Source organism: Opisthorchis viverrini (genome assembly GCF_000715545.1).
Source record: "Opisthorchis viverrini unplaced genomic scaffold opera_v5_75, whole genome shotgun sequence".
Lineage (NCBI taxonomy): Eukaryota > Metazoa > Platyhelminthes > Trematoda > Opisthorchiida > Opisthorchiidae > Opisthorchis > Opisthorchis viverrini.
Genome location: NW_008751732.1, coordinates 442,979 through 463,540, shown reverse-complemented (window position 1 = coordinate 463,540; position 20,562 = coordinate 442,979). Strand labels below are relative to the sequence as shown.

General features: G+C 40.1%; 1 protein-coding gene across 1 annotated transcript; it reads left to right on the top strand.

The window, feature by feature from the left end:
• Window positions 1–1,728: 1,728 nt before the first annotated feature.
• T265_13532 (hypothetical protein) lies at window positions 1,729–19,866 on the top strand (the record flags this gene model as incomplete). Its single annotated transcript, XM_009169330.1, has 5 exons — window positions 1,729–2,008; window positions 12,002–12,080; window positions 15,955–16,012; window positions 17,197–17,344; window positions 19,502–19,866. Coding segments are annotated over 5 exons (930 nt in total), but the record flags the coding sequence as incomplete, so codon positions are not given.
• Window positions 19,867–20,562: the final 696 nt, after the last annotated feature.

Genomic DNA, 20,562 nt, shown 5'->3' with positions numbered 1-20,562 from the left:
TAAGTGAAAACGAGAGCTGGAACAATAGTTCGTCGACTACGTTACCAGTGATTTGTCGTTGGAATGCCGAATTAATTGTTGTCTGTCTCCGTGACACCGCATACACGGCTGTATCCCAGCAGCAGGGATCCTGGGGTTGCAGCGGCAAACGTCCCAGACAATGGCCGCAGTGAGTCATCCTGTTCGTGTGCCTGATCTAATTGCTGGTATCTGTAAAGCATCGGTCAGTCAAATTCTGAGATGCGTCGAAATGTGGAAAAGGAGTCCGCATTTACCAAATCCTCAAAAACGTAATGTATCAAGGAAGTGACAGCCTAAAAGACTGAATAGGACGCAAATACTCCTGATAAGAACAAGTACAAGTGGATTTTGGTTCTGTTGTTCATCCTTCCCTAACCATAGCCTATTAACCGAATCACGCAACAACAGAAGTCATCTTCCAATTGTTGTCTTCATGCTAAAATGGTACCAAAATACTGACTATCTTTAAAACTTAAATCTTTTTTTCTTTCGTTGCCTTCGAAATTTCAAACTTGCCAAAATTGTCTTTCGCATTAGATTACAACACAACAAAAACCGGCATCAGAACTGACCGCTGAGACAAGATGACTCACTTTTTGGACGCGCCATAAAACGATTGTTTGTCAGTACCTTGGGTTCTCCACAAATAAATCGATCTGTTCTGTTACCTGGAGCAGACAAAAAGTATTGATGCGAGCAGCTCGTATTAAAATAAAGCGCACAGTATGGTTGGTCTTTTCTCCTGACACCATAGCCCTAGCGCTCACAAAGGGAATCGTTTCCGTCTTCTTTCCATACACGTCAGTGGGATGTTAGAATGACTTTTAAATTGTTTCAACGGACAATTGACTCTAACAAAAAGTGCTGGGGTGGCCTCAGTTTATCACAATGAGTGATAAAGGAGTCTTTGTTTTTCAAGCTTTCTACTGACCGTGTACATTATGCATGACAAGAGTCAGGTTGTCATCTGGTTCCATAATAAAATAGTCTCCTTATACTCAGACGCCAAATTAAAGATTGAAGCTTAAACAAATAGGTTGTTTTGACCTGTAGTTAAGGTGAAATATATGTAGGGCTCTTCTCTAAATTTTAGATAAGAATTACTTGACTTTGCAATCGGAACGCTGTATGGACGAGTACGCCTAGTCCACGTCTTTGTCTCAACATGTAAAGCTAAGTGGTGTGGAGTCCGTGTTTTCATCCTAGTGAGGAATTAGAAATCTGCATCAGCTTGGCAGAAGATGCAATTCAGATCTGACAGCGCAATCTAACTTCTCATTTATTAGTAGATGCCTTTGTTGTGATTGGTAGGTTCCTTTTCGGGATCCTCAACGGGACCTCAGATTAAAGTAGTTTACCCAAACCGCGTAATCCGTTTCATGCTCATTATTCCCAAAAAAAGGTCTGTTTCCCGAAAACGATCTCTCGAATGTAAATTGGGAAGTTTGATTAGATCTTTCCAGTCTGCTCGTCGAATAGCCCCCGTGTTAGTGATTTAACCTAAATGTGTTTCTGATCTTTTCGTCAATTTTAGCCACACATGACTAATCAGACCAGCTTGAAAATAAAATCCCAGTGGAGTGTAAGAGAGATCAGCCTGTGTGCGTGCTATGAAAGAAAACTGGAGCGCGTTTTTAATCTGTGTTCGCTTCTACATCTTCTTGTGTAACCAAACCATCTGCTGCATTTCCTGATCCGCGTCCAGTCATGAATCAACCCGACGGGGTGCAGAATTTCCCTCCCATTTATACCACAGGAAACATGACACAATTCAACAGTCACCCACCATCTTCGCTTCATGGCCAAACTAACAGTTATTACCAGTACCCAGCCCAACAACAAACCTTGTCTCAGATGCCATCCTTCTCTATGTCACCTCCCGGAACAGCAATCAATCTTCCGCCAGTTCGACCAGCACAACCAGTACTGGGAACTGTCTACCCTGTACAAGCATCCATGGGCTTCAAACGACTGCTTGCAGAAATGAGTAGGTTACTTTCAATCGCTATGTTCTGATGAATGGAATTCGGTGCGATATCAAGGAATGAGTAGTCTGTGATATCAGCTTTTGTATTTATTCCGAATACAGAAAGCATGCTTGTATAGATAACCTAGGCAAACTAGTACGATCAACAGTGCAAGTCAAATTGCGGTAAAACGTTTTGTACTATCCTTCATTATGATTACGTGCGCACTTCAGCTTGCAGAAAGAAGCTCCTCTCTGTACAGCTTGCTACAGTGTCGTTCCCCGATATCTACCCCTCAACCAATTTCTGCCTAAAAGCCAAACGACCTGTAGCTGAGTCATAGCAATGAAACATGTGAGAGTGATCTTTCTGCTGAATTTAAGCTGAAACAGCGTCATTTTTGCCGTGGCTTTGGCGAACGGCTGTGATAGGTTTAGCCTGCGTTTATCTGGTAAATCACATATCTTGAGCCAGGATAGTCGGAATGTCTGCTGAGTGAGTTGATATTTTAGAAAAATAGTTTGTCATTATGGAAAGAAAAGGCATACATTCATGCAACAGTCAGCTTCATGTTATCAGTAATCACATATTGTCTCTGATTATTTTGGCAACGTTTGATTTCTGCATCTCGGTGACAGCTGATAAAGGCATGGGCATTAGAACATATTCATGGAAGACCTAGGGACCCTGCGTTGATTACGAGCTCCGGTCACCCACGTGAAGTAGCCGAGTATGTACGATAAGCCAAAGGCGTTTAGTTACATAAAAGCACAAAAATGTCATCAGAAGGGTCCTAATTTTACAAAAATAATGCTAGCATAGGTAGGATGGGTTAATTTATGCTTCCTTAAACTTTACTGTACGTCTTCGTTCTTTCATCACAATAAGTTTGGCTACTAAAAGAGGGACTTGTCAAACGGGACCAAACGATAGGCTTTGGTTGAAGGACAGATAATTTTTTAATGGGCCTATGTATGAATAGAGAAAATTGACATTGCGTATGTGTTAGGCTGTGAAGACAACAGGGTGAACTAGCTGCAGTTGGATGCCAGGCTGGTGGGATTCGTTTATACGTTTATAAAACATAAAAAGGCAAACGCTACTGAACAAATGCGCCGCAGTTTATCGACAGTCAAGTTGCAGAGTCTCTCCAGTGAACGCTGTAACAGGACCCTTGTTTGCTGACTAGGGTAAGCAAAATGCTCGACACAGGGCCGTTTTTAAGCCAAAGGCCTACCATCTCCTTTGTCACACACACCTTATATCGAACGTAAACCGTGATCGACAGTGCGTTTTTTATCTTAAGGTAGACCTCTCCTGTCCATTTAGCTCAGTAAAAGCTATTTGATGCTATCTATCAGCAACTTGAATGACCAGACAAGTCCCGTCCAATGTCTCTCATGAATCCCTGGCCAAAAAGGACATATTTGAGCACATTATTTGTATCACTGTTGCTCTTGGGTGCGTTTGAGCACCAAAACCGCTTGGTAGACCCAACGTTATCCAAAAACCGTATCACATTTAAGCTGCTCATTTGGGATTATTAGACACCTATTATGTGGCAGTAAATCAACCGATATTTTACAGGTATTGTTGACAAACTGACGGTGGTTTTGGTGGAAGTTTAAATATTTTCTAAGCTTACGGTAATCAGGTATTGACTTTCACTGCGTTAGAGTCAACTAATGGAGGTGAGATGGCTGAAGTGGTTAGAGCGTGAATTTACTGGCCGGAAGGTCCGTGGTTCGAACCCGACCTCTGCCTCTCGACTTCCCTGTCTAGGTTTGGGCAACCTGACAGTATCCCAGCCCCCGTGCTTCCTTCGGGTGGCATGGCAGTTAGGCACCGACAGGGTGCTATAGCTGAACGGTTTTTAGAGTCAACTAATTTGCATGATCGGTTGTCCCAGTTGTCAGGATGCCACAAAAGGAGAGAGGTTAATTTTACGCACTTTCGGTATCACTGTCCACATTTAACCGCCTTCGTATTTTGCTCATTTTAAAATACGAGTGTGTTCTGAATTTTATCGAACAAAGTGAGGTGAAGCTCGAAGAGATGCTAGAATCACTTGTTCTTTTGTTCATTAGGTTTGTGATTCTAACCCTTTGCAGGACACATAGATTGTCTGTTGGAATAAATGTGGGACAGTACTAGCGTGAAATATGCTGGCAGTGGAGTGATATTCCTATGATATTTCATCCTTAAAACTGTCTGGTAAAACGGCCAGACTTTCATAGCTTATGGTTTCTAGAGTTAAATGTCAACTGAATCCTGACCACGTCATTAGCTGTAGCCGTAAAATTGACTGCTTTATTATCATAACATTGCAACTTTGTAATTGAACTTTTGAAAATCTAAAAATTTCCGGAGCTTGGTGAATCATGAAGCCTTTTATGGTACCATGCTCATTCATGGTCAGTCGGTGGGCGAAATCAGCTAACGTGAAACAAGCTTTGGTTCCAGCGAGTTTCGATGGTTTATGCATAGTATTTGCATTAATGAGTGAGTTGGATTTCTCTACTCATCGGCCAGTATGATAATTCGCTTGTTGCCTGATCATTTTGAACACTGCTGTTTTGTCAAATAGCACGCGTTCTTTTTATAAATGTTAGCCAATTCTAAATACACGTGGGAATGCTGTTCCAGTGAATTCGCCAATATGTTTGAATATGGTATTCCGCTAAATCACTTGGCTGTTGATCAGCTGAAAACTGACTGGTTCACGGAGCTTGACAGTTGGCTTCCAAGTGTTGCATCACCATATGAGGAGATATCGTCAGTGGACGGTTGACAGTAGCGCACTGAGGAAGCCCCCTCACATGGTGACGAAACATTTGCGTGCAAAATACTAAGTTCAGCAAACGGAACGACTGCTACCTGACCAATATCCGATGGATTCTGGTCAAATTTACCCTTGGAGAAATATGCCAAAAATATGGACACAAATCGGTTTGACAGTGGTCGTGTGTGTACACCGATTACGTTTAAATAGCATGAAGATCAGTAAATAGCTCAGCATTTAAAACAGAAATGTCATCTGCACATAAGAATGGATGGGATTACCATATATGTGTAGCACAAAGAAAGTGCAACACAGCTGAAGAAACAGAGAGCATAAGTAAAAATCAGTAGTAGCAGCCACACACTTTCATTGGATCCACTATGAAATATGGCAAAACAATTTCTTCCGGTAGTACCTGTCATCAGATTTTATTTCGACCTCGAGAATAAGTCCACTTACTTTGGTGGTAGCAGCTGGATAAAATTTGTTCCGGCTTGATAGCTATGGCGCTCATCCGTCTCTGTGAACAACGAACCACGATGGCAAGTGATTTTCAGTTTACTGCACAATGGCATGGGGATGTAGGATCACTTGGGTGGCGTCTATCCTTCTATATTAACTGCTACAGATCTATTCCACGGGTGAGCCTTCCATAAGCAGTTTGGTGAACAGGGCATGACCAAAAGATGCTTGATAACCATGACATTGTCTTTGTACACATCGACATAAGTTGTCAGGTTTTTATGTATCCAAGTTTTGTAACATCTGGTTCTTGAAGAAAATTAATCACACCGGATTTGTTCTGCCAATGGTGGTCAGAATTAACGAGGGTTGGATGCGTTCGATTTTTATGGCTGCTCAGAGAATTGATTTACCGATCACTATGAAGTATTTGCATTGGCACAGACCTATATATTGATGTATTCAAATCTTGTCCACCTTCCTGAAGTGTGTCTATGGATTCAGATCGGAAAGATGGAAAATAAATCGAGGTAATTTTAAAACACTTGGCATATCCAGCCATTTACTTGTTAAAATGACAATAGGCTTAGGCCCTCTCAATTTGCCTTTTGGAGCGACAGTCAGAAAACTGGGTTCTGTTTTGTTTGTCTTATCATGATGACACTAATGAGGCTATTGCTTTGCTGCTTTCCAAGAACACAGGAATCATTTCCAAATTTATAAAATATGAACTCACAGGAAGTCAGTTATGAATATCGATAATGCGACGTCACTGCAGGATTATCAGTCGTGCGAACAACCTGTATCACATTTTAGGTTATGGTAGGAGACCATCGGATCATTAGACAATAAATTCACTTTGTGATTTCTCGCCGGTTTTCGGAATACTGGACAACCTCACAGTTTCTTCCCTTGGAGTAAATACGTTACCTGCACAGTGGTTTTTTGGTCTTGTGTAGAAAAAAACTCGGCGGAAGGAAAAGTTTGTTGGAGAACTGACTCGTAGCTTGAACATCAGAGATAAATCTTAATAGAACGAGAAGCAGCTGAGTCTAAATTCTGAATTTCTGTCGATGAAACAAAGATTGGCACCACTGAATTCATCAAAACTGTGATCTGCAACCATATTGTCCGGATCTCTCAGGAGATTCAAACCTAAAATCCCCAGCAGATGGAAGGTACTACTTAATGGGCGGTGCAAAAATAAGTATGCCTAACTGGTACCTGCGCACAATATGCCGACGTTCGACCTTCAACACATGGTTCGTATTGGATCTTCCAGCGTCGCTTGGTTCTTTGAATAATCACTGCTGAGATAGGGGGTCTTATGCTTGCAAGAGAGCATTCTTGTTTGAGCGAACTATTTTTGATTTGACAGTAGTCCGAGAATTGTAAAGTTCAACTGTTGAATATCACCTTTAAAGGTTATCTTGTATGAAACGTTAACGTCCCACCGTAACAAAATACCAGCGAGGAGTTGACTGCCATGAGATGGCAGCAGCTGGTGATTCACAAATTTGTCAAATGGATTTTATGGGTTGATAATGTGGTATTTTAAGTACATGTGAACCATCTTCTATCAGTGGTAAATCAGTTGTTGCAGATGTCTTGATAAGAATTCGAGTACAAATCGCCATGTTTTACAGATGGGCGAAACATCGCCATGGAGAGCGCAAATTTCGTTCCCAAATCCATTTTTCATATGTGAGAGTTACCTGAGTGTATCGTCAAACCGTTTGACCCATAGATCGGCAGACCAAAAAGATTATTTGATCTTCCATGGAATGACTGCATTAAATTTTTTTATTTCATAGGACAATGAGTATAGTACCACTTCCTTATGAAGGATCATGTTGGTAATGTCTTCGTCACGGTAACAGCGGTAGCAACCAGATTTTCCTTCTGGCCGCTGTTCGGGAACACGATTGCAAAATCAAATGATAGATATCTGACTAGATTTTTCTCAAACGTAAGCAAGCGCCGCTTCTGTCACAATGAATCCTACATCTTTGCGACCGCAGTATCTGGTGAAACCAGTGGTTCTTTTTGAGGTGGAGTTGACTTGATACATAAGGGTACCTTTAGGTTACAACCACGACGGTCTGCACGGTCGGTATTTTCAGCCAGACTGAATGTACTTCAGCTTGGAAATCTGGATTTGCGTGATAAATAGCTTGACGAGTGTTGAGCTCCGAAAGCTAAAGAAAATGTTGACGTTATACATAATCTTTATACGGTTCTGCCCTGTGCTGTTTCTCACTACAAATGCTTCTCCGTAATTGTCCAGTCCTAGAGTATAACAAGCGGTCATCTACAACACCCGAAAACTTTGTTCTGTTGCGTTTCATGGACACAGCGTGTGGCATAAACGTTTATACCATCCTATGACTGTGTGTTCGTATACCTTGTTGGACGCCGTGTAACCTTTCTCACAGGTGAAAGCACATCTGTGTTGCTATATGTGATCCTGAATGCGATGTGCTTCCTCATAGCATTTTGGAGGGACGGTATAAGTGAAAAGGAACAACGACAGATCTATCTAACATCATTCTCATTTGTGGTCTATTCTATCAAATGTTTGCTGAGGTCCAAAAATTTCTGACAGTTGGCATCAAAACAGTTAAATTTATTTTTGTTTGTCGCCACTTGTGCTAAGGAAAATGGATGTGGTTGACTAGCAATGAACTAGTGTTTTCGTCTAAATACACTGCCCAACAGAGAAGTGCAGGTGAGCCGTTCGCCAAATCCCACCACCACTTGAAACGGAAATCCTGCTTCTAACAATTACATTCTGGACCGTATCAGAGCTGTGTTACCGATATGATTAAAGTCTCTTCACACGTCAAGATTCTTGTGATCATCCCCGATGCAGTCAATACACGTGCAATAAGGATGCTGGTACCTAGGAACGGAATTTTGAGGCAACATGAACGGAGGCCGCAAATATTTTGAAAAAGAACAGTTAAGGCAGACACTCTCCGTTTTATGAGTAATTCACAAAGAAATGACTTGATAAAGCTTTAATAAAGCCGGCAGCTATTGGAGCAACTTACGTGATTACTTGTCAGTAGAATTATTGAAGCCGGGCTGACAAGAACGTTTCACAGGAAGTAGTATGAAACGTGGTGACTATGAATACTTTGTTTAACGTTCGAGACCGGTAGCCTACAGCTGATGATGGTATTGTGCCTTTTTTTCTAAAAAAATGACATTCTCACCGACTTTTTCGCGCTCTTAAAAGATATCCTTTGTGTTTAGAACCCTCAGGCAGTTAATTCGGAAGGGAATAATTGCGCTGTCTGCAATCATTGCAGCTGTTCTTCAACAAATACATATAATCTTCACCATGACGTTTCAGTCGTTTAATATATTTTTTTAAAAATTGTCTGTGAATTCGTTGCCCGCGGCAGAACAATTTATTTGTCCACCTCCTGGTTTGACCAAACTGAGCGATAAAAAATTATGATCCTGAATATAAGCATAGGGACAAAATGAAATCCAGCTCAGACCAGTTTGATAAATGGTACCTGGAGAGACTAGGTTCTCCACATCCTTGTAAGCATCCTGCCCTGGCTAGCATTCAACCACTTGCGTGACCGGACAGATGTGTGTGAATGTGCAAATTCCAGACACGCTCGTAAATCAACACATATGGATATCAGATTTCTATTATGTGCCATCCGAATAGAGGAGTCGTTATTCATTTTCCAGAAATAATTTGTAACCAGCCTCTATATGAGGAAAACTTGCGAGCCTGAGTCATAACTAATGAGAACAGCTTTTGGAATTTTGACAAAAAGCTATGAATTTTGGTAAGTGACAACAGGTTTCGAAGAGCGCAGACTGCAGCTGAATCTAGGATGTCTGTTCAGAATTATAGTAAGTCAGGAGAACACTGTCCGCTGAGGGTAACACAACGTTTTTCAATCCACTTATTCACAGTAAATTTGGCGAAATTCACAGTACCTGATATTTGATGATCAGCTGTAGAAAAAAAGATGAAACCTACCGACTCATACTTATTTTGAATGACGGCTTCTTCTGGTAACATTATTTGATTAATTATTCCGGATAAGTTGTTGTCCGTTGTACTCATCCCTTGCAAGTGCATGTCGTCCTAATATACCAAAGAATACAGCACTGTTTGGCATAGATTCCAGTGAAACGAGTAGGCTATTTTTTTAGTGTTCGTGAACTCGGTGCGGTGTCAGCTGGTTGCCGCCATGCGTCGTATTTCTATAGCAAGTGGGGCGATATGTCCACAGTCATGATGTGATTACAAGTTTGAATTCGTCCACTGTTGAAACTAGTTTCGGTACTTGTCATTATATTTTAATTCGATGTACGGTGAACTTAATGGAGAGTGAACTTCACCTGAACGTCGAGAATCCATCAAATCTCTTTAAAGTCAACAGCTCTCCTCTTTGGCATGCCGAACACCGTTTTCACGGCTCAGCTGACGGACATTTCTTCGAACTGTAGGCTGAGGTGTATTTTACTTTATGAATGCTAAAAAATCAACTTGCAGCCACCGGTTGTTATTTGAGTAAATGTTACTTTTACACCACGTTATGATTTGTTCGGCTAAAGCACATCAAGGACGAATCGGGAGTAATGAGATACGGTTCCCATTCACTTAGCTTCCAATTGTCTGTGCTATCCTCCTGCCAACCTCCTAATTATGCCTAACGCACGCAACCGCTGAGAAGGCAAAAGTGCTTTATTCTCCTTTATATCGCATGTGTTCGATGATATTTTAGCTTTAAAATATACTAGGTAAAGGAACAATAGATGACGCAACAAACAGGCAACGGCAATGTGACTGACATTCTCATTGTAAATATGAGGATGCAGTTGCGACTTTATTTCCTTACGCTCAATTTACATGAAGTAGACGTAAAAGGACCGGAAAATCTAAGGATTTTGTACCTCGATGAAGCGTGTATTAGTTATACATATCAGGTCAATACATAGTGACTATTAATCCCAGGTTACTAGCTCTAGTAACTGATATAGACACTTTAGGTTCAATACCTACACTTAAATCTTATACAACGATAGGTTCTTGTCTAGTCGAATTCTATTCTCCAAAATAGTTTTCTAAAAGTGCGTGAACACAGTTTTCTAGCCAGAGCAGACATTCGCGGGAAGGGGTTATGGAACCCCAGGTTTTTCTTGTTTCAGTTCGCTTCCTTATTAAGTAAAATGAATGTCTTTGTTTAAAAGGCAAAGCTAATCTGAAGTCAAATTCAAAATTTTCAAAATATCATCCTGATTGGCCCCTGGAAACGCAAGTTGAAAGTCTAACTCTGCCACCTGTTACCACAAGCGTACAAAATGTGATATTCGAACAGAGAGTTACGGCGACATTTGTCCACTGCATTACCGCGAACCGCCTTCCAGTACAGTTCTTGATGCTTTGGCACTAGTTGATTTTCAGTTCTTACTTTTACCAGTTCAGTTCTACGGGCAAGTGTACAAAAATGCAGACCTCCAAAACTTCGAGGTGGCATTTCGCCTGATTTGAACCAGGTACGGGGAAATGTCAGACAAACTGCCATCTACAAACAAGTTTACTTTAAAGCTAGGAAATGGCAGTCGAAGGTGAAAAATAGTCGTCCGCAAAAGTCGCGCATGCCAAAATCTCTCTTGTTTGGATAGCACTGTAAGTGGCCACCAATATCCCAAATTTTCACACATTTGTGCCAGTTAATTAGTAACCCTATTGCGCACTGTACGCTAGGTTCCCGACAGCTGAAGAATCCTTTAGGTTTGCGAAAGTTATATCGTTTCGTCTGTTTAATTGAGATTTTGCGGCTCATAGATTTTTTCTAATGAAACACTATTATCAATGAACGGTGCTTTGTGATTTGGTTAAACGTTCCAACAATTTGAACTTGGTACTTAATACGACCGAGTCCGTTTCATTGGAGTCTTTTCAAAGCCACAAATTTGTCAACGTGCGTCACTGAACCTCATAGGTCCAACAGGAATCTATGAACCTCTAGTGAGATATGAACCATGCATAAACATAAAGTTTCTTGATTTAGCAAACGCTTAACCCTCTCACTTTTAAAAGCTTTATTGCCAATAAAACTATCAGGATTCAAATAAACTTGGAAATATTACACAGCTGCAAATTTTGAATTTATTGATAGTAAGGGTATGATTAACAAATTTAGGCATCTATCATAGTTCGGCCTTGAATAACCATAGTTACCTTTGGAAGTAACTGAAAACAAAACGTGAGTTGAAAGAAAGATTTATCCTGAAAGATTGGCTGCCGAATTCGCTTTTACCTGAATTAGTCCGTACACGACCGACTGAATGAGATATCGTCCCTTTATTCTACACCCAAACGAGGAATCATAAAACCTAGTATATCGTGGATGGTCGGAGAGTGATTCCTTAATCAGCACCCCGCTCCACAGTTACTGCTGATAGCACTCAAGGCAACAAGTCAATCATTCCATGGCAATTCCTCAAAAACCTCGCAGCTTCTCTAGCACTATTTGTTTGGCCATTAGGTATTTACATAACTTCTCCCAAGGTCACCTATTCATCCGAGTGTCATTCATCTAAAATTTAAGACAATGCCGCTACCGTGTTCATTCCAGTCGAATTCCACTAACCGATTAGATTTAACGTTTGTAATCTTGTCTCCATTAACTAAAATTAACCAGCGTTTTTTTTTCAGGTAAAATGTTTTATTTCCTCTTGTATGGCATGCGCCTTTCACTAAACGACATGTTTTACTGCTTTCCGACAGAATTGCGTCAGTTTGATACCATTCGTTTCGCTGCCTATCGGACTGCAAGCAAACTGAGATATATACAACAACGAACTTTGTGTAAGTTGCATTATGTGATTACGTTCTGTAATGGTATCAGCTTCCTGCTGTTTTATTAAATGAGACTAAATTTTAACATATTCTTCACCTGGCCAGAGTGTTTAACTTCGTGTGCTCCTTCGGATTGCATCTTAGGTGTGTATCTAAAGCCCACCTGTGCACACCTGAATGAATCAATTTGTCTATTCTTAAAACTACCCTCTAGGGAAACACTGCTTAAACCTAGTCCACCAAAATGAAATTGTCTCGCCGCATATGAAACAAAACAAACGTCGTGCATGAGACCATAAAATTATGAGGGTTATTTAACTTGGTAATTTCGCCCTATAGAATGAGCGTAGTATTGTCATTACCATATTTGGGTAACATAAATCACTATTCGTGGTTTGCGACTTTTTTAGCCTAGTCTAATTGCACATCTCACCTACTGGCAAGGCTTTTACAGAAGTATTCGACAACAACACAAAAGTGGAATGTAGTTTCTTGCAATCCCATTAGCTAGACATAAAATTCTTTTGGAAGACTACTGGAACATTTTAAGGGAAGTTAGAAAGAGAAGCCTTTTGTGTCTTACTTCAGCTTACCTTGAGTCCTCTTACAGAATACACGCCCTGGTGATAGTGATCTTCTGTGTTCGAATGACTGAATAGCATTCTGCTGAACATTATCAAGGGGTATTGCTACTGTTTTCAATCCGTCAAAACAGTGCCGTCATTCCTAACCATTTGTGATGTTCTCTTTCAGACGTATTAAGTAGATCCAGACAGGCCATAAGCAAACCAAGAAGCTATACTGGATTGTCTTTTGTTTGGATTTTAAAACGATCGTGCCAAAAAGTGACCACAAATGAAAAGCATACGACTAGGCTTTTTGCCGTCTTGTGAGCCTCGACACTTCTCGGAGCAGACCCAATTCATGATACGTTCGGCATCACAGTTTCTATGTTTGCACCAGCGAAAAATCGCACCAAGATTTTGATAGCAATAAATAAGCACAAAGAGAATGAATACTTCCGATTAATCTTCTGTGTAAGGTGTGTTAAGAAAAGATGTACTTCTATCATTTGAAGCACTGCATGTCAATTACACTATCAACCCTAATAACTATTTTTAAGAGAAAATAATACATTATCTGGAACTTTTGAATAAACAAGCTGTGTATACAGCCGCTGACGCTCAGATTTTAAAGAAGTGCCAAAATGCATGCACTACCGCTCTTATAGCACGGTAAGAGATACACGCCAGTCATACAGTCCATGCTACAAGAACAAAACTCACATGTAATTTTGCCGAAGTAGGCTCATCGTCAACCAGTTGTTGCAGTTGCTTTGCGTTGCAAACGTACAGAGCGCTTCCGTGTAAACTTCGAATTCTTTCCCGAAACTAGGGGATTGATACTTGTTGGGGTTCGGTTATTCCGTGTTATGGTTAGCTTATCTATTGTGAACCGCTTGTATTATCAAAACCCCAGTTTTGACGAGAGGGTGATAAAACCAACAGGATAGCATAAAGTAAATCAATGAAGAGTTTCGTATATTTACTGCTTGTCGAAGGTTGCTTATCGTCACTATAAAGAGTATTCCACTTGAATACTTGTAATCTGTATTTTCAAGCACAATCCAACTCTTAGAGAAATGACCCTAGCCCTACGCACGTCTGATTAACCGTCACTTACTTTAAAGTAAGAATCCATTCAGAGTTAGGTCAGGAGCCTCAGACGATTTTGAAATGCACCTAATAGCAATCATCTGTGTAACTGACGAGCTAGATGAAGGTAAGGATTTAATTTGTTAATTACTTATTCAGAATATTTTATGTGGGCGTTAAGTTATATTAACTATTTTATAATTTGCTTTTGCTGCATCATTTTATGGAATCAGCACCTCAGCATCAACAGATGCAACGATGCTGAAGTCACTAAAATGATTATTTCCTACTTCCAGCTCCCAGTCAGTGAAAAAAATACACTCATTCTCCAAATATCCGAAAAGGTTGGAGAGTACAACGTACCAGAGTATTCAATGTAGTTGCCACGCTAATCTAGAGGGGTATCTCTATCAAGTAGACGGTAAAAGCAGAGTTGCTGTAAAGTATCCATTTTGAAATATTGGAATTGCTTTTAATTGTCGATAAGCCCAGAGACAACCAGAACAAAACTACCCACTTGCTAATGTAGAGTCGATACAGTTGGAAAGCAGTGAGATGGACCGCCGGTCCATTAACTTACTGCAAGCTGAAAAGCCTCCTTGAAAAAAACGCCAGATTCAAGATTACTCTGGAACTGCGTACAAGTTGCATTGGAGGTCAAATTTTATTTTGGAGATCAAAGCACTCTTCACGGGCTATGTTCCCTTTGGCGAATACATCCGCTTGGGACATGTTACGAAAAGACAATCTTAGGTTTAGTAACGGAGCCTGTGCAATTCTGATGAACTCAGCTTCTAGTTTCAAACTGCGAGACCGAGCTGTAACCTATACTCATATATAAGCCACTGATGTACGAGTAGATTTACAAAACTATTCACGGGATCATCAGTTCCCAGGTATCTACTTTGATGTCTTGTCAAAGTTTCAAATCGCTAAAAGGTATCTCATGCACCGTTAATAAAACTTCTCAGGTTGAATAGTTCTAGCTTAAAATAGTCATATTAGAACCAGGCAAACCCTTTGCTTTGATTATTCGCCTTTGCAAATGAGCTGGCTTTATTTGCTCCTCAAAATACCTATGTGCGTTATTAAAATATGTTTTTTACGCATTCTGTGCCGAGTTGAATTTCACCATATGCCTTCTCGTTTGATGTGTCCGTAGACATCGAAATGAGCTGGTAAGCTTAATTTAGTCACCGTCTAGTAAAAAGGCTACTCGTGAAATATCTGTTTGCTTGAAGAATTTTCTCCTGATAACGTCACTCACCATGTTTGTTAGAGACGTTAGCGTGCACCCTTTGTGGTAATTTTCATATTATCCGCGGAATAAATGAATCTACCTACAACTTCGAGTTTTTTGTGACAAACTTCGGAAAATAGTTGAACTTTCTATGCTAGCAGCTAAATGAACGAATAAATTATTGGCATGAAATAGATATATAGTCATAGTGCCCTTTCCGTAGGAAAAAATGCGAGTAATGAGCAAATGGGTTAATAGCTATAAGTGAGGTTGTGAAACGTTAACAAAACTTCAAGAATTGCTCTATCGAAATTCCCTTTCATGCAGTTCAATAATTTCAAAAAAGATAGCTAAATGTACGGTGGCAGGATAGAACTGCATTGAAATAAGAGGATGTTTTGCATGATTAATAAATGTCGTCGAGAGCTGCGGTGTTGGGATGGACAATCCCACCGGGAATACGATCACACAATTAAGGATAAAGGGGAACTGACTATATGTTATGCGACAAGTTATTCCAATAAAAGGTACAAGACTATCTCATAATATCGATCTAGAGCCGCGTCAATGAATTCTTCTTAAGTAGATCAGGAAAAAGACGTGTGAACCATAGAAATCTACCAAAACGTGCAAATTTGAAAATAAACTGTAAAATAAATTTAAACTGTACAATGTGCTGGTACCCTGCTTTAATAAAACAGATTCAATAAATATGGTGCGGTGGAATGTAAGAGAAATTAGTAGAAACTTTACCAGTTAACCATTTTTTTCGGACCTGGGCGATATTTCGCTGCAAAGAAGTACGTACTGAAGCAAGGCAGTTATTATAGTTGAGGACCCTCCTGGCCGTTCGGTGTATGCCGTGGCATCCACATCTTTTAGGCTTACAAGTTCAGTCAAGAAAACTTTCGCTAGAAAATTTAACATGCTAAAAACGTGCTAAAAACACTGATAAATATATATCTTTGTAATGTACTACTCATAAGGTTGCTGAAAATCCGTCTACAGCTCACGACCGGTTTCGCCCTTTTTGGGGCTCATCAGGTAGGTGCAGTCCCCGGGTTTCCGTCAAGCTTATGTTCTACTTGAAACCAAATTGCACGGAATCGGCATTTGCAAATGATTGTATATTCGCTAATTTCGTGCAATTTGGTTTCAAGTAGAACATAAGCTTGACGGAAACCCGGGGACTGCACCTACCTGATGAGCCCCAAAAAGGGCGAAACCGGTCGTGAGCTGTAGACGGATTTTCAGCAACCTTATGAGTAGTACATTACAAAGATATATATTTATCAGTGTTTTTAGCACGTTTTTAGCATGTTAAATTTTCTAGCGAAAGTTTTCTTGACTGAACTTGTAAGCCTAAAAGATGTGGATGCCACGGCATACACCGAACGGCCAGGAGGGTCCTCAACTATAATAACTGCCTTGCTTCAGTACGTACTTCTTTGCAGCGAAATATCGCCCAGGTCCGAAAAAAATGGTTAACTGGTAAAATATGGATAGGCATATCAAAAGTTCTGGGAAATGAAGAGAGTAACACGAACAGCTAGAGGAGTGGAGATGTTGCCTCTTGATATTATGAAAGAAGAGAAATAAACGGTAATGTTTACGGAATCTCAATTCTGAAATTAAGTGGATTTAGTTGACATAAATTCTCAATATTCAGTGTAATCCAAGACATTTATAAAGACCTTATGACTATTACTTTGGTAAGCCTAGTATACTTAAATTTGACTGCCTTCATATCCTCCTATATACATAGTTATCTGGTGAGTATCAGCCCTTCCGGTTTCAAGTCCACTTATCTGTGATCGGTTCTAATACATGAATCTGATAAGGTCCTTTTGACACTATAAATTATCCACAGATGACTCCTTGAAAATCATTGTATGATAAGAGACGCAAGGAAATATATCATTCCATTAAGAGTATATTAAACGGATAAGAATAGGCCGCCATGACAGCCATCAACCGTATTGAGGACTGTCTCGTGCTTGTAAACGAGATTGCGAATCCAAGTTGCCAAAGAATGACTGCCCAAAAATTGAATAGTATATGAGTAAAAGTAACGCAGGATGTACAAAACTTGTAATTGAAGACGTCTGATTTGTCAAAAGAAAATGCGGTTGTAGCAAACATTTCGAGTTTCTTGATGCACTGAATCGTATGAACAAGAGAAAGACGTTTTTAGATAGGTCCCGTCAAGGTTATTTATTATTATGAAGATACTGTCATGTGGAAAAATGTTTCAGTTATTTGAGCGCAAATTTACTGGCAAGAAGGTTCCTGGTTCGAACCCAACCGCTGTCTCTCAAATTTCCTTGTCTAGGCTTGGGCAACCTGGCAGTATCCCAGCCTCCGTGCTTCTTTCTGGTGGCATGGCAGTTAGGCACCGGAAGGGCGCTACAGCTAAAGTGTCATGGAGATTGGTTGCAAAGTGACCTGGTGACCATTAGATAAATTGGTTAACATAAACCTGAGAAGTTCAGGAAATAACTGGGTTTTACAATCGACAGCTGGGGCATCGAACCTTCATAAAAATAACAGAGGAGCACTGACTGAACAAATGATGATATCCATGCTATATAGTTCATGGTGTATAATGTCCACTGCTTCACCAAATTATTACAAAGTTGAAACAAACAGATAATAGGTGTTCACCGAAACTTCAACAAGCATGACATCCAAAGCAGGGCCACGCGTATAGTGTTGAACAGTATGTTAAAGCACAGCAGCTCAACAATAAGTTCGTGGGCTGCGCTCGGTGATCCTATTATTAAATATAGTGGATGAAACCGATAATTTACAACGGTCAATATTCGGTTATCCATTGTCCATAGCTCACGTTAACTGCACTCTGTAAGACACCCATCTAGTTACGCTTTTCTGTGCCTGATGCATTCTGACAATTGGTCGACTAAATTCATGATGATTCATCCCAACAGCAAATGCCATATGAAAAGTAAACTGAGTTTTGTTAACAAGCCTCTAATTAGCTATTGATGGATGTTTAACTATGTATGCAGCCATAAGTCTTCTTGTTAGTATGCGTTATTTTTTAAATGGTTTATAAATGGTTTGTAAAAACTTTCCTAATTAACAAACAAAACGATAGTAAGTGCGATAGTTCCTAATGTTATTATTCGAACATTTAACGTAAGGTACTGAGCACATAAAATGCACATTTTTCAGGCCTTATAATCCCTTCACAAAAGTAAACTTAACACGAGATGAACGAAACGATACGTCTCAAAGCAGGCACTCGTCTCAGAATAATCTCCACTCATAAAGGGATCAGACGCTGACAGTGAACCTGAAAGCATTTGCCGGTACCAGTTCTTTAACTCGGGATTGGTTTCCAAAATAGTAAAATTGCCGTTCCATCAGTTTGATTCTGTCCTGTTCAGTAGGCATAAAGTCAATAAGGGCTCAAAAACAAAGCATTTCCGTTGTTGGCACATACCATTTGTGAGTAGCCTGTGCGGTGTTGAGATCGAAACAACGAATATTTGGCATGTGGAAGCACGCCCACATGCATTGAACAGATAATGATGTTTACAACATTAACCCCCCCCCCCGCTTTAAACGTCCAACAGCTGGCAATCGCATCTTTCCCAATAAGCTTAGGAAACGTGTATTGAAGTACCTAGTACAACTGTGACTAAATGTCTTGAATTTTTTGACACCCAGTGGATGTGTGAGTTGGAATTGCTTTCATACTGAAGTCATGGTTTTAGTTTGGCTTATAGCTGAAGACTTGTTTTTCCCAGATGTAATAATTTGCGCAATCGTGTGGTACTTAAAAATTTAGAAACACTCTGTTTGGAAAGCACTTTTTTGTGATTTAAACAATTGAATTTTCATTGAAAATGACGCCTTTAATTTATACGTTTCGCTTTCTGGTTATTATCTGATGTTTTCGAAATTTTGGGCTGGGAGACTCCTAATAATTAAACTTTCTCCTAAGAAGCATATATACGGTTAAACGGGGCCACGCCATTTTAGGATATGAAGCAATGTTTTTAATTCATACACTATGCAGAACATCTACAATTTTTGAATAAGAACAGTCACTCAACCTCAAAACCGTCCAACGACGCTCCATCTTTCTTGCTTTTTAGGAATCGCTTGTGTAAGGTAGTAATTGTTTATCTGTGTTTCCAGTAAAGCTGCCGAAGTGCTGATACGAAGCACGCGTATTTAAAGTATTCCAAAGCCAATCATACTAAGTTTACATTGGAAGCATATAGTCGATTGTTACAACTAGGCACTTTGGCCCCGTTGAGTCCTATTTGGTACCGACGTGAAACACATGTCGGAATGCACACGTCGAAACAGAGCTGATCGAGTTTCTCATAGCGTATTTGAAGCCAAACAGACAGCCTACATAACTTCAAGCCAGAATGCGTGAAGCGACCAATTAACTTTGCGGCCGAAATATTTACCGTTAATTGCCGATAAACAAAGTAGACAACTTCTCTGAAATCATACTCATGGCTGATATAATTTTTATTTTCACGCTAACTTTAGTTCGCTTCATGGAACTCAGTCGTGTGGTCGAAACATTCCGTGAATTTGGTCTTCATCAGCTAAACGACCCCAACGCATCACTGGACTACGCAGGCACAGCTCGTATACTGGCTCGCATCTACTCACAGCTATCTGGTCCTACAACAGATGTTCAGACAAAATCCTGCTCAAAAACCACTCCGTCTTTTGATCCGAACGTCCTTCGAGCGGCAAGTGAAATACTCCTGAGCTTCCTGATCTACGCGTTGGATGTTTGTGCAACGGCCAGATTGACCGTAAACAGTTTGAAGATTGCACTCTCAACCCTCACCAACGCGAAACCATCGGACAAATTCCGTTGTAGGTTGTCTTGCTTGCACAGCAAAGTAACTCACAATTAAGCTTTTTTCTTTAGGAATTCAGCTCTTAAGATCGATTGATGTCAGCTTAACCAGTAAATGAAACCCAATCGCAAAATCATTTGCAGACGAATTTCACTTCGTAGCCTCACTAAAGCTACTAATGAGTAATCCTCAGTAAATAGATAATCTTTTGCGGTAAACAAGTACTTCAAGAAGGAGTTATCACTTGAATTATGGGCTCAATACGAACCACTTTCCTTGCCTAATGTAAATTCGATCACAATGAGATCTCTCCTCGGAGACAGAAATAGACGTTTTCATAGCATGACAAAATGTTACGCTGCGACCTGAATGAAAACCCCCGGTAATCAACACTTCACTAAAAACCTTCATTCTAGTACCCAGTCTTCTTTGATGAGACTACCACAAACGCACTGATTAATAAGGCGCATTTCTGGTGGTCCGCAAACCGCAGTGTTTATTTTTGCCATTTGGCATTTGCTTTGACAGTATTTCTGCTCGAAAATGTTTTATTGTACACAACGTTCGACATGAGTGATTTTCTCAAAAAAAGAACACCAAGCAATCTTAATTCTGTTTGCTATATTCCGAAGACATTGAAATGTAATTAGCAGGTTCCAAAAAACCAATCAGTGTCTTTTACCGAATTGAAATAGTGCAGAATGAGACAAAGTGAATGATTATCGGTCTCCGAATCGT